Below are 16,110 nucleotides of genomic sequence, written 5' to 3'. Positions count from 1 at the left end.
GGGGGGGGGGGATGGTGTGTGTGTTGTTGTGGTGGGGTGGGAGATGGGGTGTGTGTTGTTGGGGGGCGGGATGGTGTGTGTGTTGTTGAGGGGGAGATGGGGTGTGTGTTGTTGGGGGGGAGGGATGGTGTATGTGTTGTTGTGGGGGGAGATGGGGTGTGTGTTGGGGTGGGAGATGGGGTGTGTGTTGTTGGGGGGGTAGATGGGGTGTGTGTTGTTGGTTGTGGAGATGGGGTGTGTGTTGGTGGGGGAGATGGGGTGTGTGTTTGGGGGGGGGGAGATGGGGTGTGTGTTTTGGGGGGGGGGGGGATGGTGTGTGTGTTGTTGTGGTGGGGTGGGAGATGGGGTGTGTGTGTTGGGGGGGCGGGGAGATGGGGTGTGTGTGTTTGGGGGGGGGGAGATGGGGTGTGTGTGTTTGGGGGGGGGGGGATGGTGTGTGTGTTGTTGGTTGTGGAGATGGGGTGTGTGTTGTTGGTTGTGGAGATGGGGTGTGTGTTTGGGGGGGGGGGAGATGGGGTGTGTGTTTGGGGGTGGGGGGGAGATGGGGTGTGTGTGTTTGGGGGGGGGGGAGATGGGGTGTGTGTTGTTGGTTGTGGAGATGGGGTGTGTGTTGTTGGTTGTGGAGATGGGGTGTGTGTTTGGGGGGGGGGGAGATGGGGTGTGTGTTTGGGGGGGGGGGGATGGTGTGTGTGTGTTGTGGTGGGGTGGGAGATGGGGTGTGTGTTTGGTGGGGGGGGGGGGATGGTGTGTGTGTTGTTGTGGGGGTAGATGGGGTGTGTGTTGTTGGTTGTGGAGATGGGGTGTGTGTTTGGGGGGGGGGGGAGATGGGGTGTGTGTTTGGGGGGGGGGATGGTGTGTGTGTTGTTGTGGTGGGGTGGGAGATGGGGTGTGTGTTGTTGGGGGGGGGGATGGTGTGTGTGTTGTTGTGGGGGTAGATGGGGTGTGTGTTGTTGGTTGTGGAGATGGGGTGTGTGTTTGGGGGGTGGGGGAGATGGGGTGTGTGTTTGGGGGTGGGGGGGGGGATGGTGTGTGTGTTGTTGTGGTGGGGTGGGAGATGGGGTGTGTGTTGTTGGGGGGCGGGATGGTGTGTGTGTTGTTGAGGGGGAGATAGGGTGTGTTGTTGGGGGGGAGATGGGGTGTGTGTTGTTGGGGGGGAGGGATGGTGTATGTGTTGTTGTGGGGGGAGATGGGGTGTGTGTTGGGGTGGGAGATGGGGTGTGTGTTGTTGGGGGGGTAGATGGGGTGTGTGTTGTTGGTTGTGGAGATGGGGTGTGTGTTGGTGGGGGAGATGGGGTGTGTGTTTGGGGGGGGGGGAGATGGGGTGTGTGTTGGGGGGGGGGGGATGGTGTGTGTGTTGTTGTGGTGGGGTGGGAGATGGGGTGTGTGTTGTTGGGGGGCGGGATGGTGTGTGTGTTGTTGAGGGGGAGATGGGGTGTGTGTTGTTGGGGGGGAGGGATGGTGTATGTGTTGTTGTGGGGGGAGATGGGGTGTGTGTTGGGGTGGGAGATGGGGTGTGTGTTGTTGGGGGGGTAGATGGGGTGTGTGTTGTTGGTTGTGGAGATGGGGTGTGTGTTGGTGGGGGAGATGGGGTGTGTGTTTGGGGGGGGGAGATGGGGTGTGTGTTTGGGGGGGGGGGATGGTGTGTGTGTGTTGTGGTGGGGTGGGAGATGGGGTGTGTGTTGTTGGGGGGCGGGATGGTGTGTGTGTTGTTGAGGGGGAGATAGGGTGTGTTGTGGGGGGGAGATGGGGTGTGTGTTGTTGGGGGGGAGGGATGGTGTATGTGTTGTTGTGGGGGGAGATGGGGTGTGTTGGGGTGGGAGATGGGGTGTGTGTTGTTGGGGGGGTAGATGGGGTGTGTGTTGTTGGTTGTGGAGATGGGGTGTGTGTTGGTGGGGGAGATGGGGTGTGTGTGTTGTTTGGGGGGGAGATGGGGTGTGTGTTGTTGGTGGGGGAGATGGGGTGTGTGTGTTCTTTTGGGGGGAGATGGGGCGTGTGTGTTGGGGGGGGAGAGATGGGGCGTGTGTGTTTGGGGGGAGAGATGGGGTGTGTGTGGTGTTGTGCGGGGAGAGATGGGGCGTGTGTGTTTTTGGGGGCGGAGAGATGGGGCGTGTGTGTTTTTGGGGGCGGAGAGATGGGGCGTGTGTGTTTTTGGGGGCGGAGAGATGGGGCGTGTGTGTTTTTGGGGGCGGAGAGATGGGGCGTGTGTGTTTTTGGGGGCGGAGAGATGGGGCGTGTGTGTTTTTGGGGGCGGAGAGATGGGGCGTGTGTGTTTTTGGGGGCGGAGAGATGGGGCGTGTGTGTTTTTGGGGGCGGAGAGATGGGGCGTGTGTGTTTTTGGGGGCGGAGAGATGGGGCGTGTGTGTTTTTGGGGGCGGAGAGATGGGGCGTGTGTGTTTTTGGGGGCGGAGAGATGGGGCGTGTGTGTTTTTGGGGGCGGAGAGATGGGGCGTGTGTGTTTTTGGGGGCGGAGAGATGGGGCGTGTGTGTTGGGGGAGAGATGGGGCGTGTGTGTTGGGGGAGAGATGGGGCGTGTGTGTTGGGGGAGAGATGGGGCGTGTGTGTTGGGGGAGAGATGGGGCGTGTGTGTTGGGGGAGAGATGGGGCGTGTGTGTTGGGGGAGAGATGGGGCGTGTGTGTTGGGGGAGAGATGGGGCGTGTGTGTTGGGGGAGAGATGGGGCGTGTGTGGTGGGGGAGAGATGGGGCGTGTGTGGTGGGGGAGAGATGGGGCGTGTGTGTTGGGGGAGAGATGGGGCGTGTGTGTTGGGGGAGAGATGGGGCGTGTGTGGTGGGGGAGAGATGGGGCGTGTGTGTTGGGGGAGAGATGGGGCGTGTGTGGTGGGGGAGAGATGGGGCGTGTGTGTTGGGGGAGAGATGGGGCGTGTGTGTTGTTGGGGGGTTTAGGGTTAGGGTTAACCTCACCATCAAACTATAACTGCCTGCCCAGCCATACAAAATAAATCTTAAATTCAATTGTGTTAGATCTGAAATAAAAACAGAAAATGCTGGCAAAACTCAGCAGGTCTGGCAGCATCTGTGGCTAGAGAAACAGAGTTAATGTTTCTAGTCCGTCTGACTCTTCAGAGCTAAAGAGAAATAGAAATATGATGCATTTTATATTTGTTTAAGAGAAGGTGGAGGAGATGGAATGAGATAGAAGTTCAGAGATAGGTGGGAGCTGAAGAGAGATTGACAAAGATGCCATGCACACAAGACAAAGGGGGTGTTAATGCTAGTGGTGAAGAGTAGAGAAGGTGCTGAGAGTGGCATTAAAGGTAAGAGAGCAGAAGGTGTTACTAGCAGAACAAGGGTCAGCGCTCTGAAAGCAAAACATAAAAACAAGTGACAGATGGCCCTGTGGGGGGAAGGGGTGGGGTTTGGGGGAAAAGGATAAAAAAATGAACAAATCATTAAATATATTAATTAAATAAATAAAAATTGGATAAAGAAAGAAGTCTGACCTAGGCATAGACTGCAGTGGACTTTTTAAAGCACTCCGCTTGACCTGATAACATGGACTGGATGAGTAGCTATGGTAGAAATCACTTTACCACTTCTAAAAATTTTGCAAAAGATCAAGTTTACCTTTGACTCTTTGTTTTAAATAATTGAAACTTTTGTTTTTAAAGGATGAGGAAAACATGAAGCAAGTTCTTGTAGTTGGTCTTGATGGCGCAGGGAAGACTAGTGTTCTGCACAGTCTATCTACCAATACAGCCAAAAGGGGTGATGGACCTACCACGATGTTTAACAGTGTGTGCGTTAAGACTGAAGAAACTGAGATAGAATTTCTAGAGGGTAAGTCAAAATGTTAGCCAGTTAACCTCTCAAAACTCTATGGGTAAATATGGAGACGCAAAAGGATGACTGATACATAAAGGGGCAACATGCCATTCTGAAGGTCTTCATATATGGGTATGCTGTGTTTGTTTTTACTAGTCAACCTTCTATAGTTTTGCCATTAGTTAGTGAGAGGAAAGGTGGGGCAGTTATGTGGGTACAAAATTCAGGAGAAAGGGTTGGGGACTCAGGCAGCAGATTACCTTTTTATAACATTACCCAGAATTTCCAGGCGTGTGCTTGGGAGCGGGAAGAATGCAGCTTGACCTGCACCAGCCACTGAAATGAAGCCAGAATGATGTTGACTCATGAACTCCAACTTCATTCTCCACATGAGTCCCTGGACAGACCAGAACCTTCCAAGTAGGCCCCCTCCCAAATTCCAGAATTTTCTAATGGAACTGGGAGCCTCTATTGTAAGTGCAAAGAGCGTGTATTACTAATTGTCTTATTGTTAAAGTGTGTCACCCTAATGTCCAGCTAGCTAGTTTACCTGCCATTTTTAAGTTATATTAGGGGGAGGTGGTGATGTAGTGGTATTGCCACTGGACTGGTAATCCAGAGACCCGCGGTAATGCTCTGGGACTGGAATTCGAATCCCATCACGGCAGATGGTGGACTTTGAATTCAGTAAAAATCTGGAGTTAAAACTCTAATGATGGCCATGAAACCATTGTCGATTGTTGTAAAAACCCATCTGGTTCACTAATGTCTTTTAGGGAAGGAAATCTGCTGTCCTTACCTGGCTTGGCCTACATGTGACCCAAGACCCACAATAATGTGGTTACTTGTAAAATGCCCTCTGAACAAGGGCAATTAGGGATGGGCAATAAATGCTGGCCTACCCAGCGATGCCCAAATCCTGTGAACGAATAAAAAAAATTTACTCTGAGCGGTTAATCCTGGAACTACTACTTTGTCATTTAGTTGTGGCTATAACAATTTAAACTAATAATTTTTGTTCAAGCTCATATGTAACAGTGCTGGAAATGCTGCAGGCTATATTTATAATAGTTTCTACTAATATTAACCACAGTTACCTACTTAGTTTCTATTGTTACAAGTCACTAAAATAAGAATATTCTGAACACATTAAGATGAGCCTTTTTTAAAAAAAAAATCATCGTCTAGTAACTAGTTGAAGAGTTACAGCATAGTGAGATAAAATAGCAGCTCCAGGAATATCTTCTCTGCTGCTCCATTTCAGACTGCATGAATCTGAAACTGTTTTCCTTTTATGTTTGTGACACCTAGCCGTGGACACAGTCGTGAGGAGGGAGGATCTGGCAGAATGGTAGCATATTTTGAGAGTAGTGGATGTTAATTATTATATTAATTTTATTTTTGATTGTATTTGAGAGAGCCATTGACGATAATCCAGAAATGATGTGTGGCACAGAACAGTCTGGAGAAGGAGTGGGTAACAATAAAGCTGTAAGAAAATATGGGATTCTAAGTTTATAGATGGGGGTCAAAGAGTCAATTCCAGACTTGTATAAATAATTGTTTAGGGTGCTGTTAGAATATTGTTTAATTTTGGATGTCGTTCTTTAGGATGGATATCAAGGCCATGTTGTGGGTGCCGAAGTTCACTAGAACGGAATGGAATGCTGCCAGTTGAGCTTTATCAGCATTTTGTTTTTATTTCAGATCTCCAGCATCCACAGTATTTTGCTTTTATTTTTGAGAAACTGGAGTTCTTTTCATTAAAATAAACAAGATTAAGAAATAATCTGATAAGTAGTAATCATGAGGGTTTTAGATAGGGTAAATGGAGAGAATCTCCTGTTACTCCTGTCCAGTGAACCAGAGAAGGATGTATTTTAAGATCATCAGCAAAAGAACAAAGGGAGAGGTTAGGAAAATTACTTTTGTGCAGAGGCTAAATGAAACTGCTGGCCACAACAGTAATGGAAGCAGAATGCACAACAGCTTTTAAAAGGAAAGTGGATAATAATTTTTTAAAAAGTAAAATTTATAAGAAAAGCCCAAGGGAATGGGACTCTGACCCAGCACAGACACACTGGTCCAAATAATTTTTGGTGCTGTAGAATTCTAATTTTCAACAAAATGTATATAATTAAAACAGGCTTATACTTTGATATACTCTGATCCGCTGCATCGTCTATTCTGTTTTTTCTTGAAGTTGGCGGTAGTAAATCTCTGCGTAAATGTTGGTCTTCTTATCTACCTGGGTCACAGGCACTGGTTTATGTGGTGGATTCAGCGGACCGTAACCGGATGCCACTTGCTAAAAAGGAGCTTCACCAATTGGTCCAAGGACATGCAACACTTCCTGTTGTTGTTTTAGCTAACAAGCAGGTAGGTGCCTCATCAGTGTTCACAAAACAGAGCTAAGCTGCAATGTGAGCATTTGTCACCACTATTTTGTATGGATCATGCTGGTAACTGTGTTCTCCAAGTAAGACTGTTTCCAGACTGAACTGGTGTCCAAACTTCAGCCTGTGGACCACATGTAAGCTTCTTGACTGATGACCCACCCCTTGAAGCTCAAGAAATATTTGATATGTTCTCTTGGAATTTTCTGGGTCTGGAAGTTTAGATAGGGCTGTTTGTCAATTTGAAATATATCCAATTGAATGGAAAGATTGATTTAATCTTCTTTGAGAAGATGTTCCTGCTTTCACTATGCCAAGGTGATCTAATCTGCTCAGGTGCAAAACCAGAAAAATCTGCTCCCATACGTAGCCCACAAGACTTCATGGATTTGATGAACAAAAACCTGGACATGTGTTGCTGCTTGAGCACAGTCTGATTTGATTAAGCAAAGACATAACTCTATTCTTTCCAGATTTCGGACTTAAATTTCACAGAACACAAGAAATAGAAGTAGATCATATGACCCATGAGCCTGAATATGGTCATGGCTGATCTTGGGCTTCAACTCCTGCTCCCAATATTCCTTAATTCCCTGAGAGACCAAAAATCTGTCTATCCCAACCTTAAATGTATTCAGTAATGGAGAATCCACAAACCCTCCCAAAATTCACAACCTTTTGGTTGAAGTAATTTCTCCTCATCTCTGCCCTAAGTGATCGACCCTTATCCTGAGACTGTGCCCCTGTGTTTTAGATTCCACCAGTGGAACCAATCTCTGTGTCTACCCTATCAAGCTCCTTCAGAATCTTATCTTTAACTGATATCGCACCTCATTCTTCTAAACTTGAGGGTTAAACAGCGCAATAAGTGGAGAGAGAGGGAGGCAAGACTTCGGACGGTTAAAGAGAGCGGGAAGGGGAGAGAGACCTGTGAGACTTCGGAGGTTTAGAGAGTGGGGAGGGGGAGAGCAGCAAGTGCAGGCTCAGCAGCTTCAAACAGCGCACGGGAGCGTATTAGGGGTTAACAGTAGTGGTAAGGTTTATTAATAGGCAAACTTTGGCAAAGCTTTATTAGCATTGATAAGGTTTATTACCAATACTAAGCCTTATTAACATTAGTTAATGGTTATTAGTTAATAAATAAAGCAAAGGCAGGGCTGCTCCAACCTCGAATGCATGCCTTGTGCAATGTGGGAAGCAACGCTTCCTGTGTCCTGGATGACCATTTGTGCAGGAAGTGTCATCAGTTGCAGCAGCTTGAGCTCTGGATTTCGGAATGACAGGGTAGGTAGGGAGAAGCTGCTCCCGCTCATAAAAGGATCAGAAACGAGAGGGCACAGATTTAAAGTGACTTGCAAAAGAAGCAAATGTGATGTGAGAAGAAGCTTTTTCACAGAATGAGCAGTTCGAGTCTGGAATGCACTGCCTGGAATGCAGGTTCAATCAAGGCATTCAAAATGGCATTAGATGATTATTTGAATTTAAGAAGGGTTGTAGAGATAAGCCAGGTAACTACAGACCAGTGAGTCTCACGTCAGCGGTAGGGAAACTATTGGAGAAAATTCTGAAGGAGAGAATCTATCTCCACGTGAACAGGCAAGGTTTGATCAGGGATAGTCAGCATGGCTTTGTCAGAGGGAGGTCATGCCTAACAAATTTGATTGAATTTTTTGAGGAGGTGACCAGGTGTGTAGATGAGGGTAGTGTAGTTGATGTAGTTTATATGGATTTCAGCAAAGCCTTTGACAAGGTTCCACATGAGAGACTTATAAAGAAGGCAAATGCACATGGGATACAGGGTAATTTGATAAGGTGGATTCAAAATTGGCTTGGTTGTAGGAGACAGAGGGTGATGACAGAAGGATGCATTAGTGACTGGAAGCCAGTGTCCAGTGGCATACTACAGGGATCTATGCTCGGTCCCCTATTATTTGTCATTTATATAAACTACATAGATGACTATGTGGGAGGTAGGATTAGTAAGTTTGCGGATGACACAAAGATTGGTTGGGTGGTTAACAGTGAGGTTGAGTGTCTTGGGCTACAGGAAGATATAGACGGGATGGTCAAATGGGCAGATAAGTGGCAGATGGAATTTAACCCTGAAAAGCGTGAGGTGAAACGCTTTGGAAGGAGTAATTTGACAAGTATTCAATGAACGGCATGACACTAGGAAGTTCTGAGGAACAAAGGGACCTTGGCATGTGTGTCCATAGATCTCTGAAGGCGGAGGGGCATGTTAGTGGGGTGGTGAAAAAGGCATATGGGACACTTGCCTTTATAATTCGAGGCATGGATTACAAAAGTAGGGAGGTCATGTTGGAGTTGTATAGAACCTTGGTGAGGCTGGAGTACTGTGTGCAGTTCTGGTCGCCACATTATAGGAAGGATGTGATTGCACTGGAGGGGCTGCAGAGGAGATTCACCAGGATGTTGCCTGGGATGAAACATTTAAGTTATGAAGAGAGGTTGGATAGACTTGGGTTATTTTCGTTGGAGCAGAGAAGACTGAGAGGCAACCTGATCGAGGTGTACAAGATTATGAGGGGCACGGACAGGGTGGATAGGGAGCAGCTGTTTCCCTTAGTTGAAGGGTCAGTCACGAGGGGGCATAAGTTCAAGGTGAGGGGCAGGAGGTTTAGGGGGGATGTCAGGAAAAACCTTTTTACCCAGAGGGTGGTGACGGCCTGGAATGCGCTGCCTGGGAGGGTGGTGGAGGCGGGTTGCCTCACATCCTTTAAAAAGTACCTGGATGAGCACTTGGCACGTCATAACATTCAAGGCTATGGGCCAAGTGCTGTTAAATGGGATTAGGTAGGTCAGGTGTTTCTCACGTGTCGGTGCAGACTCGATGGGCCAAAGGGCCTCTTCTGCACTGTGAGATTCTGTGAATAGAAGCAACGTGCGTGGGTACGGGGAAAAGGCAGAGCAATGGCATTAGGTCATAATGCTCGTTTGGAGAGCCGGTGCAGACAAGATGGGGTGAACGGCCGCCTCCTGTGCTGTTAAAATTCTGAGATTCTGTGAACTTGAGCAGCAACTGACATCACTGAGGTGTGCCCGTATGATTCAGAACTACGTGGATAGCATGTTTATAGATGTGGTCACCTTGCAGTTTATACAGGGAGATAGGGAATGGGTGACCACCATACAGTCAAAAAGAAACAGGCAGGTAGTGCAGGAGTCCCCTGTGTGCACCCCATTCTGCTACCAATATTTCGTTCTGAATACTGATGAGGTTGATGGTTTTTCTGTGGGGTTGCAGATAGAACCAGGTCCATGGCTCTGCAGGTGGCTCAGTTTTACAAGGAAGACTGGAAGAGCAATAGTGATAGGGGATTCTATAGTTAGGGGAGCAGACAGGCATTTTTGTGGCTGCTGGCATGAATCCAGGATGGAATGCTGCCTCCCTGATGTCAGGGTCATGGATGTCACTGAGCAGCTTCGGAATATTCTGGAAGGGGAGGGTGAACAGCCAGAGAGCATGGTCCATATCGGTGCCAACAACATAAGTAGAAAAAGGGATGAGCTTCTGCGGATAGAGCTTAAGTAGTTAGGAAAAACATTAAAAAGCCGGACCTTACATGGTCTGCAACAGATATACATTTCTCTAAGACACAAACACCCAAAGAGTAAGGTAAATCAACCGTAGTTAACAAAAGAAGTTAAAGATTGCCTTAGATCAAAGGACGTGGCTTATAAGGATGCCAGCAAAAGTGGTAAGCCTGAGGATTGGGAGCGTTTGTGAACCCAGTAAAGGAGGACCAAGAAACTGATTAAGAAAGGGAAAAGAGATTATGAATGCAAACCAGCAAGGAACCGAGGCAGACTGTAAAAGCTACTTTAGGCATGTGAATAGGGAAAGATTAGCTAGCACAAATGTGGGCCCACTACAGGTGCGGACAGGAGAATTTATAGTGGAGAACAGGGAAATTGTGGAGAAACTAATCAGTTACTTTGCGTCTGTCTTCATGGAAGAAGATACGGAAAATCTCCCAGAAATACTAAGGGACCAAGAGACTTATATAACTTTGTCCCCACCCTCACCCCGCCCTGCACTATCTCCCCCCACCCCCCACCTGGGCTGCCAGCCCACAGATTATCTGGATGCTTGTTTACAGCTGAAGGGTCACTTCCCACAGTAACTGCTGGTACTTGGGTTTCACTCTGGAGTGGTTGGTCTGCAGTTGTGGCTGGTTGACTCTCTTTTCTCTTGAAGACAGTGGTGTTGATTCAGAATTCTCCTCTCAGTTTGCAGCAATGGGTTTTTCAAATCACAAACAGCTCAGCTTTGATGAGGGAAGTTTCATAGAAAGAGAGAGTTGCACTTTCTATCCTTGTGGCTGTTAGTTCAAAAAATCCTGTGTATTTTACACTGGAGAGCTGGGTCACATGACCTTTCTGGAAGCTCCATAGACTCTCCATGAAGCAGTTTGCCTCCTTTGCCAAAGCAACATAGTAGTTGCTGTAGGCCACTGTCCTTTGCTTAGCAAAAGTGTTCTTTATACATATATATAGATTCTTTCTATAACACATCTTCAAAACACTATTTTGCACCAAGTGGAATAGGAAGAATATTATATACATTTGCATTATTTTGTTTGAGAATCATCAATCTATTATTCTACATTTTAGCTGCTGTTTATTTCATGTTGCCCTGGTTTAGACTTTTCTGTATGTTTTATTGTGTCCTGTTTTCCAGCAATTACCAAAGAATTCAGAACCTGCAACAAAATGTTAAAGGGAGTAATTACTTGTCTGTAATACTCAGTGGTTATTGTGTCTTCCAGGATATTAAAGGATCCTGCACTATTTCAGAAATCCATGAACAACTTTCCCTTGCTAAATTAGGTGATAAAAGGAAGCTTTTCCTTATTGGAACCCATGTTGCTGAAGATGGGTCTCAAATACCAACAAGTGTGCAAGATGCCAAGGAACTAATTGCCCAGCTGATGATCTGTTGAGGAGTGAATTTGCACACAATTCTCTCTCTCATGCCTGGAATCACTGCCTTTTCATCATATTCTTTTGTTGTAATATTTTTACTAAAGCACTATCGGGTCACATTTGATTGTGTGATGTAGGAATTTTTTTTCAGTTTGAAGAAAATGTAAAAACAGATTTGGGGTTGGGAAAAGAAAATACTTTTTGCACATGATTTGCACTTCATTGCACATTTGATATGTTATTAGAAGCAACTGATAGGTGTTTTGTAATAAATAGTCACTGCTCACCTTTCAATTTTCTTTGCTCTCAAGGGTTACATTGTATATTGAAAGATATAAGATCCTGAGGGGTCTTGGCAGGGTGGATGTGGATGTAGAGAGGATGTTTCCTCTTATGAAAAAATCTAGAACTGGAGTCACAGTTTAAAAATAAGGGATCGCCATTTAAAACAGAGATGAGATGAAATTTTTTCACTGAGGGCCGTGAGCCTTTGGAATTCTCTTCCTGAAAGGGTGGTGGAAGCAGAATCTTTGAATATTTTTAAGGCAGAGGTGGATAGATTCTTGGTGAGCAGGGGGATGATAGGTTATGGGATAGGTGGGATGTAGATTTCAGGTTACTATCAGATCAGCCATAATCTTATTAAATTGAGGAGTAGGCTCGAGGGGCTGAATGGCCTACTCCTGCTCCTTGCTCGTATGTTCTAAGTGCTGAATGGTGGTATTGGAGCACCTTTAACATTAGTTAAGATTTGAATCCAGAAATGTGCACACCTGTTCAACTCAGGAATAACAGAGCTGCAGATGATCAAAGTCACTGTATGCAAGAAAAACATACATACCTTTGAGAATAATTGTATAGATTTGGCTTGAGTGAGAGAACATTGGAGACTTGCAGAATTGAGTGGAGATAATGCAGTTAATCTATATTTTACCACTGGGCCCACTTTCAACATATGAGCCAGACTAGACTACTCTGTTCATAGATGTGAATACAAGAGCCCCTGCTCCTAATTCGTATGTTTATATGTTAAGATTCTCCATATTTTTTTTTACTTGGTACATGTCTGGGAGTTGCAGAAGTGGTTTCAACTTTCATCCACGCTGGTCTTTTGACTTTAGGATTATTTGAACATTGGATGTTGGAACTTGCTCCCTGCTGAAATGGGTGGAGTTTGGGGGCCTGCCATAGTCTTGAGTGAATGTGGCCTCTTTCAGTCAGTGAAAACTATCCACTGAGTCATTAATGGCACAGAAGAAGGCCATTTGACCCATTGACTCCATGCCGGCTCTTTGTTGAACAATGAAATCAGTCCTATTCCATTCTCTATCCCCATAGCCATACAGGTTAATTTCCCTCATGTGCCCCTTGAATTTTCTTTTGAAATCATTGATCATCTATGCTTCCACCACCCTAGTAGGCAGTGAGTTCTGGGTCATTATTTGCTAGTTATAGAAAAAATTCTTGCTCACGTCTCCCCTCCTTTCCTGCCTAAAACCTTAGTACAAGGCCAAGGGACACAGATTTATCAGCTAATGGGAACAGCTTACCTTTAGCTACCTGATCTGAACTTGTCATCTTCTTGTACACCTCTGTCAAATCTCCCTTCAATCTCCGTTGCACCAGCTTCTCCAACCTAACCTTGTAGCTAAAATCCTTCATCCCTGGAGCCATTCTAGTAAATCTCCTCTTCACCCTCTCAAAGACCCTCAAATCCTTCCTAAACCACTTGATGCAATACTGTATTTCTGGCCTAGGTTCGGCATAAGTCTCCTGCTTTTGTACTGGATGACCTATTTATGAAGCCAAGATCCATACTTTGCTAACTACTCTCTCAATATGTCCTGCCACTTTTACTATGCACGTGAACCCCCAGGTCCCTCTATCCCTGCACACTCTTTAGAACTGTGTCATTAAGTCTATATTGCGTCTCCTTATTCGTGCTGCCAAAATGTATCGCCTCACAGTTTTCTGTATTGAATTCCATCTGCTGTTTGTCCTGTTCTGCTAGCCTATTTATATGCTGTTGCAGTCACTTGGTATTCTCTTCACTTTGCCACACCTCCAGGTTTTGTATCATCAGCAAATTTTAGAATTTGTAATCTGTATCCCAATATCCAAGTCATTTATAGATATCCAAAAAAAAAAGCACTGGACTTAGCCCAGATTCTTGGGAAACACCGTTGTGCATTAACCTCCAGTCTGGGGAAAAAACATTTATCAATACTTGCTGTTTTCTGTTCTTGAGCCAATTTTTTTATCCAAGCTGACACTGAACCTCCTATTCCATGAGCCTCACTTTTGTTAACTAGCCTTTTATGTGCTATTTGGTCAAACAGTTTCTTAAAGTCCATATAGATAATGTCCACTGCATTTCCTCCATCGACATTCCTGTTCTTTCATCAAATAATTCAATTAGATAATCAAACACAATCTGCCTTTTAAGAATTTGTGCTGGCTCTCCTAAATTAACTCAATCCTTTACAAATGTCTGTTAATTTTTTCCCTGATTATTTTTACCAAGACCTTGTACATGACTGATGTTAAATAGACTGGCTTGTGTTTGCTAGGAATATCCTCCCACTCTTTCTTGAAAAAGGATGCCACATTTGTCACTCTCCTGTCCTCTGGCATTTCCCCTGGGTCTAGGAAAATTTGGAAGGTTATGGCTTTTTGCTATCTACACCCCAATGTCCTTTAACAAATTGGCATGTAAGCCAGCTAGACCAGGAAACTTATCCACTCTAAGCATAGCCATTACTTCTACCAGCTCCACTTCCATAGATATTTTATCAGCATCCTCCTCCTCACTACAACACCAGCACAAAGTATTCCAGCTTGATGTAGTTCATTCCTTTGTTCTTGTCATCATTTTCCGAGAAGGATGACTGCCATAGATCTCCACCTCTGTCCTTATACATTTTGCATAAGTCAACTGCATTCAGTCCATCATATCCATCATCCATTTTCTCCTCTGCTTCCCTCTCCTATATTTTTTGTTGATCTCCCCCTCCAACAACTTTCTCTACCATCTGCTCTAACGATGTGAATGAAGTATTTTTCTTGATGTTATGCCCTAATTCCTTTTTCTTTCCAGCCATTTCCAACACTTCCTCGTTAGTCTGTGTAGGATATGCAGAACATCTTCCTATGTGTCCACAACTCTTAATACACTCAGCTTATCGATGGCCTGTTTGTGGTGCACATCTGAGGCACAAAACATAGATGACAAAATGTAATGCGTCAACATTCTTTTCTGAAGATTCAGAATCACAGAATTGTTATGGCACAGGAGGAGGTGATTTGGCCCATCGTGTCTGCACCAGCTCCCCATATGAGCAACTCACCTAGTACCATTCCACTGCCTCCTCCCCATAACCTTGCATATTTATCGTTTTTGGTTAACAGTCTAATTCCCTTTTGAATGCTTTAATTGAACCTGCCTCCTCCACACTCTCAGGCAGTACATTCCAGACCTTAACCACTCACTGTGTGAGGAAGTTTTTCCTCATATCACTTTGCTTCTTTTGCTAATGACTTAAAACCTGTGTTCTCACATTCATGGTCCTTTCATGAATGGGAACAGTTTCTCCCTAACTACTATGTCCAGACCCCTCATGATTTTGAATACCTCTATCAAATCTCCTCCCAACCTCCTTTTTACTGAGCAAAACAGTCCTAACTTCTCCAATCTAGCTTCATAACTGAAGTTCCTATTCCCTCAACTATTCTCGTGAATCTTTTCTGCACCCTCTCTAATACCTTTATTCCTTTCTAAAGGTTAGGCCCAGAACTGGATACAACACTCCAGCTGAGGCCAAGCTAGTGACTTGTACAAATTCAACATAACCTCCTTGCTCTTGTACTCTATGCCACTAGTAATAAAGCCCAGGGTACTGTATGCTTTATTAACTGCTCTCTCAACCCACCCTGTCACATTGAATGATTTATACACATATACATCCAGATGCCTCTGCTCCTGCACACTCTTTAGAATTGCACCCTTTATTTTACATTGTCTCTCCATGTTCTTCCTACCAAAATGAATCACCTCACACTTCTCTGCATTGAACTTCATCTGCCACCTATCTCCCATTCCACCAATTGAAGTTCTACACCACCATCATAGTTCACAATGCTTCAAAGTTTTGTATCACACACAAACTTTGAAATTGTGCCCTGTACACAAAGGTCCTGGTCATTAATGTATATTTTATATATATATACATTTATATAAATATATATATTCAAGTTCAGTTTCTTTGATGTTAATACATCCTTCTGACAAAGCTGGCTTTGGCTATCTCAATTCTCTTTTGTATTTAACAATGACATCTCATCTATGATAATCTCCTCAAAGTATGTGAAGCTTTTCACTTGCTCCAGGACTTGCCCATTTACTTCAATTTTCACTTCTGGCGTTAGGTCTCTGCTGATCACTATTGCCTTGATCATCTTCATATTTATTCTTAATCTATGTTCCTCAATCTTTCACTTTATTTGCAATTTCCTACAGTGTCTCCTCTGACCCTGCAATCAGTGCAGTGCCATCTATGTATCCAATGTTGTCATGGTTATTACTTCAATAAAAGAAATAACTCTGATAGTGCAGTCTGCAGCCACACAACGCTCTGTGCAAGGAGATTTATCTTTCCCTCTGTCCTAATTCTTGAACAATTAATCTTAACTCAATGTCCCCTTGTTCTAGACTCCTGCCTCACCATAAGTTGGAACTTTCAGAGGCCACATGGTGACTGGTGGGGGAAAAAATGATGGAAGGTGTTGTCAATAGTGCTATCAAGCAGCACTTATTCAGCAGTAAGCTGCTGACCAATACTCAGTTTGGGTTCTACTAGGGACACTCAGCTCCTGACCTTATCACAGCCTTGGTCCAAACATGGACAAAAGAGCTGAACTCAGGAGGGGAGTTGAGAGTGAATGTCCTTTACGTCAAGGCAGCATTTAACTGAGTATGGCACCAAGGAG

The 16,110-nt window shown here is 45.1% G+C and overlaps 1 protein-coding gene across 1 annotated transcript; it reads left to right on the top strand.

Annotated features, from left to right (window-relative positions):
- Positions 1 to 3,623: 3,623 nt before the first annotated feature.
- Positions 3,624 to 11,418, top strand: LOC144678072 (ADP-ribosylation factor-like protein 9). The gene is made up of 3 exons (XM_078537991.1): positions 3,624 to 3,796; positions 5,985 to 6,160; positions 10,968 to 11,418. Exons 1-3 carry the CDS (start codon positions 3,640 to 3,642, stop codon positions 11,139 to 11,141), a joined length of 507 nt encoding a protein of 168 aa, XP_078394117.1. The 5' UTR covers positions 3,624 to 3,639; the 3' UTR covers positions 11,142 to 11,418.
- The last annotated feature ends 4,692 nt before the right edge of the window (positions 11,419 to 16,110 follow it).

This window comes from Cetorhinus maximus, unplaced genomic scaffold (genome assembly GCF_964194155.1).
Source record: "Cetorhinus maximus unplaced genomic scaffold, sCetMax3.hap1.1 HAP1_SCAFFOLD_3549, whole genome shotgun sequence".
NCBI classification, from domain to species: Eukaryota; Metazoa; Chordata; class Chondrichthyes; order Lamniformes; family Cetorhinidae; genus Cetorhinus; species Cetorhinus maximus.
The sequence above is the reverse complement of the archived record's forward strand: the minus strand, read 5'-3'. Positions and strand labels throughout refer to the sequence as shown.